The 15,384-nt window shown below is 40.9% G+C and overlaps 1 protein-coding gene across 9 annotated transcripts in view; it reads right to left on the bottom strand.

Annotated features, from left to right (window-relative positions):
* The window catches only part of TENM1 (teneurin transmembrane protein 1), a 1,380,190-nt gene that overhangs the window by 11,403 nt on the left and 1,353,403 nt on the right, over positions 1 to 15,384 (bottom strand). For all 9 annotated transcript variants that reach the window (XM_073599409.1, XM_073599407.1, XM_073599406.1 and 6 more), the window contains 2 exons: positions 5,479 to 5,775; positions 663 to 1,050 (listed from right to left, as the gene is read on the bottom strand). In XM_073599409.1, the coding sequence (XP_073455510.1) occupies positions 663 to 1,050; positions 5,479 to 5,775 (685 nt within the window). The remainder of the gene's footprint in view (positions 1 to 662; positions 1,051 to 5,478; positions 5,776 to 15,384) is intronic.

Raw genomic sequence — 15,384 nt, 5'->3', positions numbered from 1 at the left:
TTGTCAGTAGATTACAAATCATGGAGCAAATGTCGTGGACAAAATTCACTAACATGGCTTGTAGTCACGTCTGCAAACTGGAGCACAGGCATTGGGAGGAAAGTGGATTGTAAACACAGTCCAGTCCAGTGGAAAGCTGGACATTGTATAAGGGGTCCGTGATGCATCTGAGGTCTGATTTTTCCTATAAGGTCTACTGGGAGTGGGGGAGAACATATAGCTTTTTATACAGAGGTGCAGCTGTACTTTCAAGTTATCTTTAAGGGCAAGGTTGGTGGGTGGTGAAAAAATAACTTTAGATCTAAAGAATATCTTTAGATAATTCACATCCAGCGGGGGCTTTTTCATAAAAAACTGAATAAAGAAATAGAAAAGATTATGTTCATAATACAGGCCTAGTTGTGGCTTATTTATACGAACTGGAGAGAAACATGAAGGCATTGCTTATTACAACAATATTGCTTGTATCACTTTCACCTTTTACGTTCAATCGGACTTTTCTCCAATATTCTTTGCTCCGGCTTACTCCCTTTTGAGAACATTTGTTTTTATCATATAGAGCTTACATTAACTATGTAAACATTGCAGGAAAAAGATTTATATGTGATGCACAATATAAAAATGTCATCATGATTTTATGCAGTACTTGTTATATTGCATACCTGTCTGTCTATATCGAATAGTACAAACAAAGCCCTCATGTATTAAATGAATGGTTTTAATGACTCCAGATGACTCTTCATAGGTGAATGTAACCTGGGTGGTATCATAAAGAATTTCTGAGAGCCTTGTTTGTTTAGTGTATTTATAAAAGACTCTACGTCCTGTTCCAAGGTGTAATGTCTGTAGAAGTCGTCCATCTCCAGAATAATCTTGAATGAAAGAGCCACTATTGTCAGGTGGAGTGTAGATATTGCGGTAATACCCAACAGAGAGCATTGTCTGCAGACTATGGCGGACCATGTTGGGCATGGTTACTGAAGCAAGGTAATCCGAATGGTCATATTCAAAAATGTAACGTCTCTGGCTATGCAGAAACAGGCTTATTGTCTGAAAAAAGAACAAAGCAAGAATTAGTTATTTGTCACTATTAGAAAATTCTGTTTTTATTAGTAGGCATTATAGAAGGAACAATAACTAAAAGCTGACCATTCTTTTAGCCTTGCATAAGTAATAAAGTAGTAAAACAATATACAGTAGTTGAATTATATAATAAATTCTAAAAACAGATTAAAGGCAGATGTGTACTACTTGGGATTTTTTAATTACATTGGACTATAACACATATGCATGTGTGTAAACTCCTTCATGTCCTGTTAAAATGTACTTGCATAGGGTACTATGCTTTTAGATGAGGGCTAAGCAAGGAGAGATCTTGTTAAATTACAATTGAAAGTCAAAATTGTTTAAAGTACACTTGTCCAGAGGTGTAACTAGAACCTTCAGGGCCCCGGTGCAAGAAACCATGATGGGCCCCCCTTCCATCCGAGCCCCGGGCTTCCAATTTTGGGAGAGTGTCCATGGACATCCTCCCAAAACCGTGCTTCCTGCATGACCCCTGGGACATGCATCCAGCGCAATCACATCGGCCCTTTACCATGTGATCAGCTGATCACATGTAAACAGACTTGCCGGTTATCCACAGCCCTTTCCTCACACGCTGTGTCTGTGTGAGGAAAGGACTGCCGTTAACTGTCAAGAATGTCAGTAAATTGTTTACACTGATAGTGTCCCAATCATCAGTGCCATCTAGCAGTGCCCATCAGTGCCGCCTATCAGTGCTCATCAGTGCCTTCTATCAGTGCTCATCAGTGCCTTCTATCAGTGCTTATCAGTGCTCATCAGTGCCTTCTATCAGTGCTCATCAGTGCCCATCAGTGCCTTCTATCAGTGCCCATCAGTGCTTTCTATCAGTGCTCATCAGTGCCTTCTATCAGTGCTCATCAGTGCCCATCAGTGCCTTCTATCAGTGCTCATCAGTGCCGTCTATCAGTGCTCATCAGTGCCGTCTATCAGTGCTCATCAGTGCCTTCTATCAGTGCTCATCAGTGCCGTCTATCAGTGCTCATCAGTGCCTTCTATCAGTGCCTTCTATCAGTGCTCATCAGTGCCTTCTATCAGTGCTCATCAGTGCCCATCAGTGACTTCTATCAGTGCTCATCAGTGCCGTCTATCAGTGCTCATCAGTGCCTTCTATCAGTGCCCATCAGTGCCTTCTATCAGTGCTCATCAGTGCCTTCTATCAGTGCCCATCAGTGCCTTCTATCAGTGCTCATCAGTACCTTCTATCAGTGCTCATCAGTGCCCATCAGTGCCTTATATTAGTGCTCATCAGTCAGTGCCCTCTATCAGTGCTCATCAGTGCCTTCTATCAATGCTCATCAGTGCCCATCAGTGCCTTCTATTAGTGCTCATCAGTCAGTGCCTTCTATCAGTGCTCATCAGTGCCTTCTATCAGTGCTCATCAGTGCCCATCAGTGCCTTCTATCAGTGCTCATCAGTGCCCATCAGTGCCCATCAATGCCTTCTATCAGTGCTCATCAGTGCCTTCTATCAGTGCTCATCAGTGCCTTCTATCAGTGCTCATCAGTGCCCATCAGTGCCCATCAATGCCTTCTATCAGTGCTCATCAGTGCCTTCTATCAGTGCTCATCAGTGCCTTCTATCAGTGCTCATCAGTGCTCATCAGTGCCTTCTATCAGTGCCTTCTATCAGTGCTCATCAGTGCCTTCTATCAGTGCCTTCTATCAGTGCCCATCAGTGAATGCTATCAGTGCCAGTGTCTGTGTGAGGAAAGGACTGCCGTTAACTGTCAAGAATGTCAGTAAATTGTTTACACTGATAGTGTCCCAATCATCAGTGCCATCTAGCAGTGCCCATCAGTGCCGCCTATCAGTGCTCATCAGTGCCTTCTATCAGTGCTCATCAGTGCCTTCTATCAGTGCTTATCAGTGCTCATCAGTGCCTTCTATCAGTGCTCATCAGTGCCCATCAGTGCCTTCTATCAGTGCCCATCAGTGCTTTCTATCAGTGCTCATCAGTGCCTTCTATCAGTGCTCATCAGTGCCCATCAGTGCCTTCTATCAGTGCTCATCAGTGCCGTCTATCAGTGCTCATCAGTGCCGTCTATCAGTGCTCATCAGTGCCTTCTATCAGTGCTCATCAGTGCCGTCTATCAGTGCTCATCAGTGCCTTCTATCAGTGCCTTCTATCAGTGCTCATCAGTGCCTTCTATCAGTGCTCATCAGTGCCCATCAGTGACTTCTATCAGTGCTCATCAGTGCCGTCTATCAGTGCTCATCAGTGCCTTCTATCAGTGCCCATCAGTGCCTTCTATCAGTGCTCATCAGTGCCTTCTATCAGTGCCCATCAGTGCCTTCTATCAGTGCTCATCAGTACCTTCTATCAGTGCTCATCAGTGCCCATCAGTGCCTTATATTAGTGCTCATCAGTCAGTGCCCTCTATCAGTGCTCATCAGTGCCTTCTATCAATGCTCATCAGTGCCCATCAGTGCCTTCTATTAGTGCTCATCAGTCAGTGCCTTCTATCAGTGCTCATCAGTGCCTTCTATCAGTGCTCATCAGTGCCCATCAGTGCCTTCTATCAGTGCTCATCAGTGCCCATCAGTGCCCATCAATGCCTTCTATCAGTGCTCATCAGTGCCTTCTATCAGTGCTCATCAGTGCCTTCTATCAGTGCTCATCAGTGCCCATCAGTGCCCATCAATGCCTTCTATCAGTGCTCATCAGTGCCTTCTATCAGTGCTCATCAGTGCCTTCTATCAGTGCTCATCAGTGCTCATCAGTGCCTTCTATCAGTGCCTTCTATCAGTGCTCATCAGTGCCTTCTATCAGTGCCTTCTATCAGTGCCCATCAGTGAATGCTATCAGTGCCCATCACAGTGAATGCTATTAGATCCCATCAGTGCCGGACAGCACGGCTCTGAGCGGAGATCGTGTGTCATATAACAATAGCACAGAGAGACACCGGCGGCGGCATTAATGTTCTATTTGTCGGCCCTCTCTAGCACGGATGAGAGAGGACACACAGCTGATCTCACTGCTCCCCCTTCTCCCCCCATCCCCTCTCCTGTGTGCTCCGCGGTAAATGTGAGCTCTTTAGCTTCACACTAGACTGCTCGCGGAGCACAGAGGAGAGGGAAGGGGGGAGAAGGGGGGGCAGTGAGATCAGCTGTGTGTCCTCTCTCATCCCCTGCAAGAGAGGAACGACAAATAGAACATTAATGCCGCCGCCGGTGTCTCTCTGTGCTATTGTTATATGACACACGATCTCCGCTCAGAGCGTGTGTGAAGAGCAACCCCGCTGGGCCCCCCCCCACAGTGGCGGAATGCCGGGCCCCGTGGCAACTGCAACTGTTGCGACCCCGGTAATTCCGCCACTGCACTTGTCATTAAGAAATACATGTATCATATGCCTGCCTCCTGGATATAATGCTCATCCTCCAGATCCAGGGTCATAGATTACAGACAGTGGCAGTGCTTGTTTGTTTATCTTGGAAGGTTGACCTTGAAAGTAATTGTGAAGAAAGAGCTAACATTTTTCTGAAGGGCAAGCTCTGGGGATGTCATATTTTAGCTGCCCCTATACTTTTCTTTACAGTCACAACTTTCAGGCATTTTTCAGTAAGGGCAAAATGCAAACTTCAGTAATAAATGGCAAGTAACCTGAATCAAACTATTATTGGCCTGCATACCATAAACGGAAGTCTAACTGAAAGTGATTGGTGACCAGACATTGCACTTCAGCTTTTTGAACTACCCTACTGAATAAGTCTACATTGAGTTTTTTTCTCTAATCAGCTCATAACAATATTTTTAACCTCCTAATATATATTTTCTTTAGACTTTATTTTTATCGCTCTATAAAACATTTCTTTTAAACCATCTTCCTCATATGAAAACGGATTGCCTTCGAAAGAATCCTCCAGTCAAAGGGAAAATACACTGGAAGTGCATACAAGGAGTAAGACAAACTTGACAAAGGATTGGACATTGCATAGAGCAAAAAGTATTGTACCAAGTCATTCTAGTGCTTTGATCTAGAAACAACCGTTTCTGAATATGAGAATGCAAGAGTCCCATATTCTAAACCCTGTTCATGTCCATTTAAGACAAAGAAAAAAAGGGAAAGCTGCACAAAAAAGAATCAGATGACAAGAAGCTGGCAGCTTATCCAGAAATGCATGATCAAAGCTAAAATGGACTACATAAAACCTATGTTAACTTAACATGATATGTTAACTGAGTGAACATTCTTATTTTAGCAAAGTTGCAATGTTTCTTTACATTATATGTATATCGAAAAACAAAACAAAAAACTCAATAAAAACATGACAAGGGTTCTAACCCCTCACCACTTTATCAAAAATGAAACAAAAAAAATGTCACTGCAAACTGTGTTATGTAAAACAGACACAGTATATTCTGCCTATTATAACATTTTTAACAATTACTGACCTTTTCCTCATATGTATAGCTCCATATTTTCCCATTGGCCCAAATCCTAGAAACCATCTTCCCATTTTGGTCATACTCTATTTTTTCAGACCAGCTTCCTCTTTGAATAGAGGTAACAAGTCCAATAGGTGAATATGTAATGTTAACTTCATGGTACTTGCTGCTTGGTGACCACAGTATGGGATGTCCAGTCTTATCATACATAATTCTAAGAGTAAATTTTCGATGATCATCATAGATTTTTCCTGTTCTGGTGATGTGATCAAAATCAATGGATAGTAAGTTTCGGTTATGAGCCTAAACGTGAACAAAAAAGAGATGAGACATCAGATAAAGTGTCAAACAATTCAACACATACACTATGTTTATTTGCCATAATTATGATTATGGATCTAATAATGTCCCGTACCAAGATTGCCTTTATGAAAAAAAGCTTGGGAAGCAGACATGGGAGGTAAACTTTGGGGAGCAGCAAGATGTAAGAATTTAATATGGTGTCTGTTTTAAGACATCATTCCAGCACAGTACTTTTCTACATTAGTCATCATATAAATATCCTCTATCACTCCTACAAACTCCATCTCTTTGCTACACAGTTCAAGTTTTACGCTCTCATGTTTCCTGTTTACATTCTACCTCCTAAAATATTACTCATTCTACTCCAAAATGTACCTGCAACCATTCTCTTACCTCCATCAATCATCTAAGACACATGTTTCCCCTCCTCTACAGTCTCTCTTCAATACTTTCTGCCTACAGACAGTGTTAATTTCAGTGACAGAATTAACACTGGTACCGGAGATTTTAGTCGACTAAAATATGATTGAAATGAGACTGAACGGGGATCTGCCTATGTAAACAAGGCAGATCTCCGTTCTGACAGGGGACAACACTGAGATCTGCTGTTCCTAGTGATCAGGAACAGCGATCTCTGTGTTGTCCCAATGAGCCCATCTCCCACACAGTAAGAACACACCTAGGGAACACAGTTAACCCCTTGATTGCCCCCTAGTGTAAATCCCTTTCCTGCCAGTGTCATTTATATATTGATAAATTCATTTTTTTAGCACTGATCACGGTAATAATGTCGCTGGTCCCCAAAAAGTGTCACTTGGGGTCAGATTTGTCCGCCGCAATGTCGCAGTCCCGCTAAAAATCGCAGATCACTGCCATTACCAGTAAAAACATTAAATAAAGTCCATAAATCTATCCCCTATTTTGTAGACGCTATAACTTTTGCGCAAACCAATCAATATACGCTTATTGCGATTTTTTTTTACCAAAAATATGTAGCAGAATACATATTGGTCTAAACTGATGAATACATTTGTTTATTTATATATTTTGTTTGGATATGTATTATAGCAGAAAGTAAAAAATATTGTTTTGTTTTTTTTTTCCAAATTGTCTGTCTTTTTATGTTTATAGCGCAAATAATAAAAGAAAGCTCTATTTGAGGGAAAAAAAAGGACATCAATTTTGTTTGGCTACAGCGTCGCATGACCGCACATTTTTCAGCTAAAGCGACGCAGTGCCCTATTGCAAAAAATGGCCTGGTCATTAAGGGGGTAAATTCTTCAGGGGCTGAAGTGGTTAAACATTCACAGTGATGGAGGAAAAATTAAGTGAACCCATAGCCTAATTACTTCAACGAAAATGAATTGCAGTCAGTAGTTTGCACATCTGTAGTCCAATTATGAAAATGAGTTTGGAGACACAATTTAGAGCTACTTTGATTTATAAACGTCACTCAAACATTTTAGGATTTCTGTTCACAAGAAGCATCAGGTGATGTGAACCATGCCTTGCAAAAAAGAGCTCTCTGAAGACATACAATCATGATTAGTTGATCTGAATAAGGTTGGAAAGGAATACAAAGCAATGTCAAAGTGTTTAGGCATCCATCAGTCGACAGACAAATTATATATAAATGGTAACAGTTTAGTACTCTGGCTACTTTTGCCAGAAGTGGGTCCCCAGCCAAGATGACTTCTGTTGTGAAAGGTTGGCTGGTGGCTCTTGTGACATCACATTGGTGAGAAGATACAGTACGCAACTCAGAGTGACTGTACCATACAGAAATTTTATTTTGTATGGCACTGAATTTATAATAGTGGATTACATAAGCAATGTAGAAAAATAGTCTTCTTCAAGTCATAAAATCATTATGTTGCATAAGTCATACTTTGGTCATATGACAATCCTTATGATACATTACAATCGGTTCATAAATGACAGTCTTCATAAAGTTATGTACAGGGGAAGACCTTACATAAGCTATACAATTGCTGGTCTCTTTACAAACTTATCATATGATGCTTAACCAATCTATACATTGAATTAGCTATTTATGATGATTTGACCATACAAATGACCTTATAAATAGCCATAAAAAGTGGGTCACATAGAGAAGTCACAAGATTGTCATGTTACTTTTTACCAAGTTATCTTTAAGAAACATATATAAGTTTAAGCTAGATGAAAGGCCTATAGCTGGACTAACTATTACATATAATATTAGACATATACTACTTTAATCACAATTTGATGTAAATCTTCTTAATCTATAATTCATTTACACTTCAAAGGCAGAAGGCAAAATCCTCAATGAGGTAAAAAAGAACCCACAAGTAACAGCTAAAGGCTTGAAGACATAACTGGAACTGGCAAACATCCCTGTTCATGCGCCTACCACACAAGTCTTTGGACAGGCAGGTTGTTTATGGCAGAATACCACAGAGGAAACCACTGCTCTCCAAAAAAACGTTGCTGCGTGCCTGAAGTTTGCCAAAGAGCATCTTGGCCAGATCAGCCAAGGGGGGGCCCGAGCACACAGGGTGGCATGAACTGGGAAGGGATTGGTGGAGCTGGGCAATTACAGAAAGATGTAAAAAAAAAAAAAAAAAAAAGAAGGTGTGCAATCCTTTTAAATGTAATCTAGTCCTCAGGGTATGCATGTATCAACAGAAAACAATAATGACTGATTAATTGAAAAAGTATTTGAGTTGACCTATATCCCTCTAAAGTGTGCTAGAACACAGTGAAAAAAAATATAAGTGATAAATGCAAAAAATTCATGCAACTCGTGTATAGCCCTTATTGCAATATGCAAATTAACAAAGAATATGATAAGACACTGTTAACAGGGAAAACATTTACAATCCCAATGTGCAAAACATGTGCAAAATGAATAATATAGTGCAATATAAATATAAATACACAAATCAACTTTTAAATAATATAATGTGAATAGCTCATAAAAAATGTATTCAAAGTAAAATAAAATCCATCAAAATGCTCCCCAGTGAACCAATGCTCTTTAAGACAAAAGAAGTGCTACAGTGTCTAAATTCCTCCACCGAATCATAAAACCTCTTACTAGACCTAATAGATCACAAAGCATAAAGGTAATGAGTGCTTCCCGCAGCTTAGGCTGACAGAGCCGATGCTCTCACCACCAGATCCCTCCACCTGTCATTGACTCCAATAGCCAATCATAGCAGCTGTGTCCTCAGCAGCAGGCTGTGTGTCCCACTCCTAGCTCGATCTAGGGCTTTCCAGTGATAATATGTATAAAGTACAAAGAAGGAGAAACTACGGGTAACTACATAGCGTTATTCCAAGAACTTAGAAAACTTCTCTTGTCTCTTCCCAACCTACACAAGGAACTATTATTATTTTCCAGCCTATCAAGCCATACCCTTAAGCTGACCAAAATGGAATCCATGCTGCTGAAACACTGTCAAATCTTCAAGCTTCCTCTAATTATAATTGGAAAGCAGACAAACATACAGTCAGGTCCATAAATATTGGGACATCAACACAATTCTAATCTTTTTGGCTCTATCTACCACTACATTGGATTTGAAATGAAACAAACAAGATGTGCTTTAACTGCAGACTTTCAGCTTTAATTTGAGGATATTTACATCCAAATCAGGTGAACGGTGTAGGAATTACAACAGTTTGTTTATGTGCCTCCCACTTTTTAAGGGACCAAAAGTAATGGTTTAATTGGCTGCTCAGCTGTTCCATGGCCAGGTGTGTGTTATTCCCTCATTATCCCATATACAAGTAGCAGATAAAAGGTCCAGAGTTCATTTCAAGTGTGCTATTTGCATTTGGAATCTGTTGCTGTCAACTCTCAATATGAGATCCAAAGAGCTGTCACTATCAGTGAAGCAAGCCATCATTAGGCTGAAAAAACAAAACAAACCCATCAGAGAGATAGCAAAAACTTTAGGTGTGGCTAAATCAACTGTTTGGAACATCCTTAAAAAGAAAGAACACACCGGTAAGCTCAGCAACACCAAAAGACCCGGTAGACCACGGAAAACAACTGTGGTGGATAACCGAAGAATTCTTTCCCTGGTGAAGAAAACACCCTTCACAACAGTTGGCCAGATCAAGAACATTCTCCAGGAGGTAGGTATATGTGTGTCACTACAAGATGTAAACCATTGGTGAGTCTCAAAAACAGGAAGGCCAGATTAGAGTTTGCCAAACAACATCTAAAAAAGCCTTCACAGTTCTGGAACAACATCCTATGGACAGGTGAGACCAAGATCAACTTGTACCAGAGTGATAGGAAGAGAAGAGTATGGAGAAGGAAAGGAACTGCTCATGATCCAAAGCATACCACCTCATCAGTGAAACATGGTGGTGGTAGTGTCATGGCGTGGGCATGTATGGCTGCCAATGGAACTGGTTCTCTTGTATTTATTGATGATGTGACTGCTGACAAAAGCAGCAGGATGAATTCTGAAGTGTTTCGGGCAATATTATCTGCTCATATTCAGCAAAATGCTTCAGAACTCATTGGACGGCGCTTCACCCGAAGCATACTGCGAAAGCAACCAAGAGTCTTTTAAGGGAAAGAAGTGGAATGTTATGCAATGACCAAGTCAATCACCTGACCTGAATCCGACTGAGCATGCATTTCACTTGCTGAAGACAAAACTGAAGGGAAAATGCCCCGAGAACAAGCAGGAACTGCAGACAGTTGCAGTAGAAGCCTGACAGAGCATCACCGGGGATGAAACCCAGTCTGGTGATGTCTATGCGTTCCAGGCTTCAGGCTGTAATTGACTGCAAAGGATTTGCAACCAAGTATTAAAAAGTGAAAGTTTGATGGATGATTGTTAATCTGTCCCATTACTTTCCCTTAAAAAGTGGGAGGCACATATACAAACTGTTGTAATTCCTACACCGTTCACCTGATTTGGATGTAAATACCCTCAAATTAAAGCTGAAAGTCTGCAGTTAAAGAATATCTTGTTCGTTTCATTTCAAATCCATTGTGGTGGTGTATAGAGCCAAAAAGATTAGAATTTTGTTAATGTCCCAATATTTATGGACCTGATTGTATCTATTTTGGAATCTACCTCATGTCTCAAACTTCTTAACACTACAATGGTAACTACATTTCCATTTCTATATTCCAAGAACTTAGAAATTAAAAATGGAATATCTTCTATTATAAAAAATCCTACTTTTCAAATGAGTTTGTTATTATGAAACGCTACCAATTAAGATCCTGTTCAGAGATCTCAAAGCCTTACAACAAGCTCTGCTGAACTTTACTTGGAGTGACAAGAGACACAAAGTAGCTAGGTTCTAATCGCTTCCATATCTCAAGCAGGGGTCTACATTACTGACATTATTAAATGTTTTCTTGCAGGTCATTTGTGCCACTTGGCCCCTTGGTTAACCCTCTACCATATAATAGACAGAGATCACCAGCTCTCTAATGTGGCCAACCACTCCTGATTTCAGAGGGTTTCATATTTTGTCACCCAGAGCCCATACCATAGCTGTATGGCTACATTACAATATGAAATTCAACCTAGCCTACACAACTTACTCCCTAATTCCTTTTTTTTTAACTACTAGCCAACCATCCTTACTTACTAGCTTCAATGACCATATGGCATGATACTGGCTGAATACTCTCTATTCTGGTCTAATAACATCATCCACAAAGGCAATAGGACTAACTTTCTTTCCAGACCTTCAATTACCTTTTTAACCTGACACCCAAATCCCTATTCAGCTAACTTCAAATTGAACACTAGGCTCACTTCTAGGCAGTGGCAGAGCTACCAGCGTGGCAAAGGTTGCACTTGCAACCGGGCCCTGGCATTCCACCACTGTCAGGGGGCCCCCAGTGGGGTTGCTAGCCACTGGGCTCTAAGCTGAGAGCATCTCTCTCATACAGCTCAGAGCCTGCACTGACAGTTCTCCCTCCCTAGCCCATTGCACAGATGGAAAAGGAGAGAGCCGATCTGCTCATTCTCCTTCTGCCTCTTTCCTCCTGTGTGCACAATGGGAGTTGTGAAGCTCAGCAGCTGAATTTGATCATTCAGCTGCTAAACTTCACACTTCCCTTGGTGCACACACAGGAGGAGAGGAGCGGGAGGAGAAGGATCAGATAGGCTCTCTCCTTTCCCATCTGTGCAAGGGGCTAGGGAGGGAGAACTGTCAGTGCATGCTCTGAGCTGTATGAGAGAGACGCTCTCAGCTTAGAGCCCAGCGGCTAGCAACCCCACAGGGGCTCCCCGACAGTGGCAGAATGCCAGGACCCGATTTGTGTATATGGTGTACAGAACATGTTCCAGAAATGTAATTTCCTGCTTGTGTGATTGGCTCACTGATTTCCCCAGTAGTTTGTACTAAGATATGTCAGACTTTGAGCATCGCCTGCAGCAAAAATGTCATTTTGGTCAGATACTCTTGAAGGGAAATCACATCTAAAGCCTAGTACACACTACAGAGGTACCTTGGATTACGGCATAATTTGTTCCAGAACAATGCTTGTAATCCAAAGTACTCATATATCACAGCGAGTTTCCCCAAAGAAGTCAATGGAAACTCAGATAATTTGTTCCACAGTGACTTCTATTGTATGCAGTACTGCATGTGGCCAGAGGTTGGGGGGGTGCCGGAGTCACTCGGAAACCACTCGAAGCCACTCGGATGCACTTGGAAACACTCGGGAATGGAGTGTTTCCGAGTGGCTCTGAGTGCATCCGAGTGCATCCTAGCGGCTCCGAGTGTCACTGGCGCCCCCGCACCTTTGGCCAAATGCGGTACTGCACACCACAGAGGCTTGAATTCTGCTCATTTTGTGAGACAATGCTTGCAAACCGAGTCAGGATTTAAAAAAAATAATAGCTTGTATTGCAAAACGCTTGTTAACCGCATTACTCACAATCCGAGGTATTACTGTATTTGTTTTTTTTTGTTCAACCCAGTGGGCTGAATGATAAAAAACTGCAGAGCTCGGGAGGAGCTGCTGTACTAACTATGCGATGTTAATACAGTAATCTCTCCCGCTCAGCTATTGTGTTCTGACAGGGGGACTGCCCCCCATCAGAACCCACTGGTCAGTGCACGTAGCCATTGGCTAAGAGCGCTGATCGGATGTTGATCGGCAGATCTTTTTCATGGGCCAAATGTTGGCCAGTCTCTATTGAACCAGCTGATATTTGGCCTGTGTGTATGGCCCTTTAAGGGATGCAGCACCTGCCACTTTCCTCACAAGAACCCTGCAAGTGCAGCAGCTGATTGATAGTGACTCCCATACAGATTCACTGTGCACATGAACACAGGCAAACAAACAGCTATTTCTTCAGAATAACAAAAGATGGGAATCTGCAACAAAGTTTGTTAAAATCCTTGCAATGTACATGGATCACCCAAAAGAGAACGTTTTTTTCAAAAAGTGAAGTTACCCTTTAAGGCTTGACATTCGGTATCAATTAGCTTGACACAACCCCAATTTATATTATACTAAATAATTGGGTATCATAATGTATGTGCACTAAAATTCATTTAGGTGTGTTTTTTACTGAAAATATAAATTTAGACAGATAAACAGTTGCACAAATACTGTGCAACAAAAAAAAAATTGCAACTGCCACCAATTTTTTCTACAGGGCCTCTGCTTTTAGAAAATTCATAATTTTCTAGCAAATTCTGCAGATTTGCATTTGAAAGATTAAAACATTTCTCCATCAGAGAAGTGGTTAAAGTTAGTGCTACACAGGTGAGTAAATCTTTTTTGCATGAAAGATTTAGCCACTTGCTAACAATTATCTCATTAGCAGGACATTGATTTTAGCATGGTGCAAATGAGGTGGGAGCCAGCAAGTAAATAAATATTTCATCAGCAAAGAAATGTGATCCCTGGTGTAGCGCTACTCTTAATTCTATTATGTATTCTAATGGGAGGGAAGAGCAGCAGGAGACCATTCTCCACCACTACGCACAGCAGGATCTATAGAAAACACCTACCATTAAACTGAAGTAGAAACCCCTTTTTATCTAAACCTTCAGAAAAATGGGCCTTCTAAAAAAAAAAAAAAAAAAAAAAGACTGGAGAAGAATTCCGCATCTTCTAGCAGATTTACAGTTAAAGTTTTGTATCAAGTTTGAAAACAAAACACTGAAACCGGAAAATGTGTGTGGGTATCAAGTACACTCAGTAACTGTGCAATTATGAAATATCACAAAAGAAATAAATACCCTGCTTGACTTCCAGATACTTTCTGTGACAAGATATTTTTTGTAATACATGGCTTCAGGCAAAGATAAAATAAAAATACCTCTCAAAATTGCACGAGACCAAAATGAGCCGCTTTATCTTCTGCTACTAAACATTGCACCTTCAATTTCCTGCAAACATTTGCATAACTCATTTGTAAAACTTGTAAAAACAAGTCTTCATCCCCACTCTTCTAACTGTTACAATTTATGATCCAATTACAATCAGAGATGTTAAGTTTTAAGAAATTTTCTACTCAACAGCATGTGTTAATATACATTCATATGCATGCATAAGCAGCAGATACAATTTATCATAAAATGATAGGTCTGGACTGGAAAGCACTGTAGGGACATAAATCTAATTCTTGACATTTGTACTCTTTTATGTTGCAAATAATAAGCTACATCATAAACTGTCTGATTGGTGATATTATGAGCACTGACCTCTTAGAAGATACAGAAATACAAGCACTGCGTAGTGCTGCATCTATGAGAAGTCTACTGATAATATCCATGCCTGAGAATGAAGGACTTATTGAAAAAGAGTGTCTAGTGTTTTGTTACAGACCTCAGCAACACAACACTGTCGTTGCATAATGTGGCTGCTATCAGGGATGATAGACTCAGTGATCTACCAAGAAATTAAATTGCACAGGTTTTAAAGGACTTGTGTATGTAAATCCAGGCACTAAAATCTCATATTGGCTTATATGTTAATGTAAATGCAAAAGTAATTTTCAGTGTTTACTTGTATAAATGCAGCTTTCTTAAAAATTATACATTCTTGTATGATGAAACACGTGTAGTCTCCATCAGAAGCCCATGTGACAGGGTGTCAATGCAGGAGCACAACTGGGAAACAGGGCACAGGGCACTTTTACCGGGTATTATGAAATAACATTAACATATTGTACTTATGCCGCGTACACACGGTCGGACTTTTCGACCGGACCAGTCGTAAGTCATCACATACGAATCCGTCAGACTTTTGTGTGATCGTATGTAGTTAAGTCCGTTCACTAGAAAGTCCGCCAAAAGTCCGTCGAAAGTCCGACCGTGTGTACGCGGCATTACAGTATCAGTCTTTATTCAATTGTATTTTCCTGTACAAAACAGAATAAATATATTAAAGTGTTACTAAACCCAGGAGCCTGCATTCACTAAAGCTGGTCTACAACAATACACAGAACATGGAAGTGCAATTATTTTAGTAAATATAAACTGTTAAACACCCTTTCTCATCAGCAGTATATAGCGGTCTTGTGACTTCTCTCAGTTCCTGGTTAAAGCTTGTAGGAGGAGTTTTCATACTGCACTGGCTGGCCTATCAGGACCCCTGACCTTCTGTCTGAACAGTGC

This window comes from Aquarana catesbeiana, linkage group LG09, assembly GCF_042186555.1.
Source record: "Aquarana catesbeiana isolate 2022-GZ linkage group LG09, ASM4218655v1, whole genome shotgun sequence".
Classification (NCBI taxonomy): Eukaryota; Metazoa; Chordata; class Amphibia; order Anura; family Ranidae; genus Aquarana; species Aquarana catesbeiana.
The sequence above is the reverse complement of the archived record's forward strand: the minus strand, read 5'-3'. Positions and strand labels throughout refer to the sequence as shown.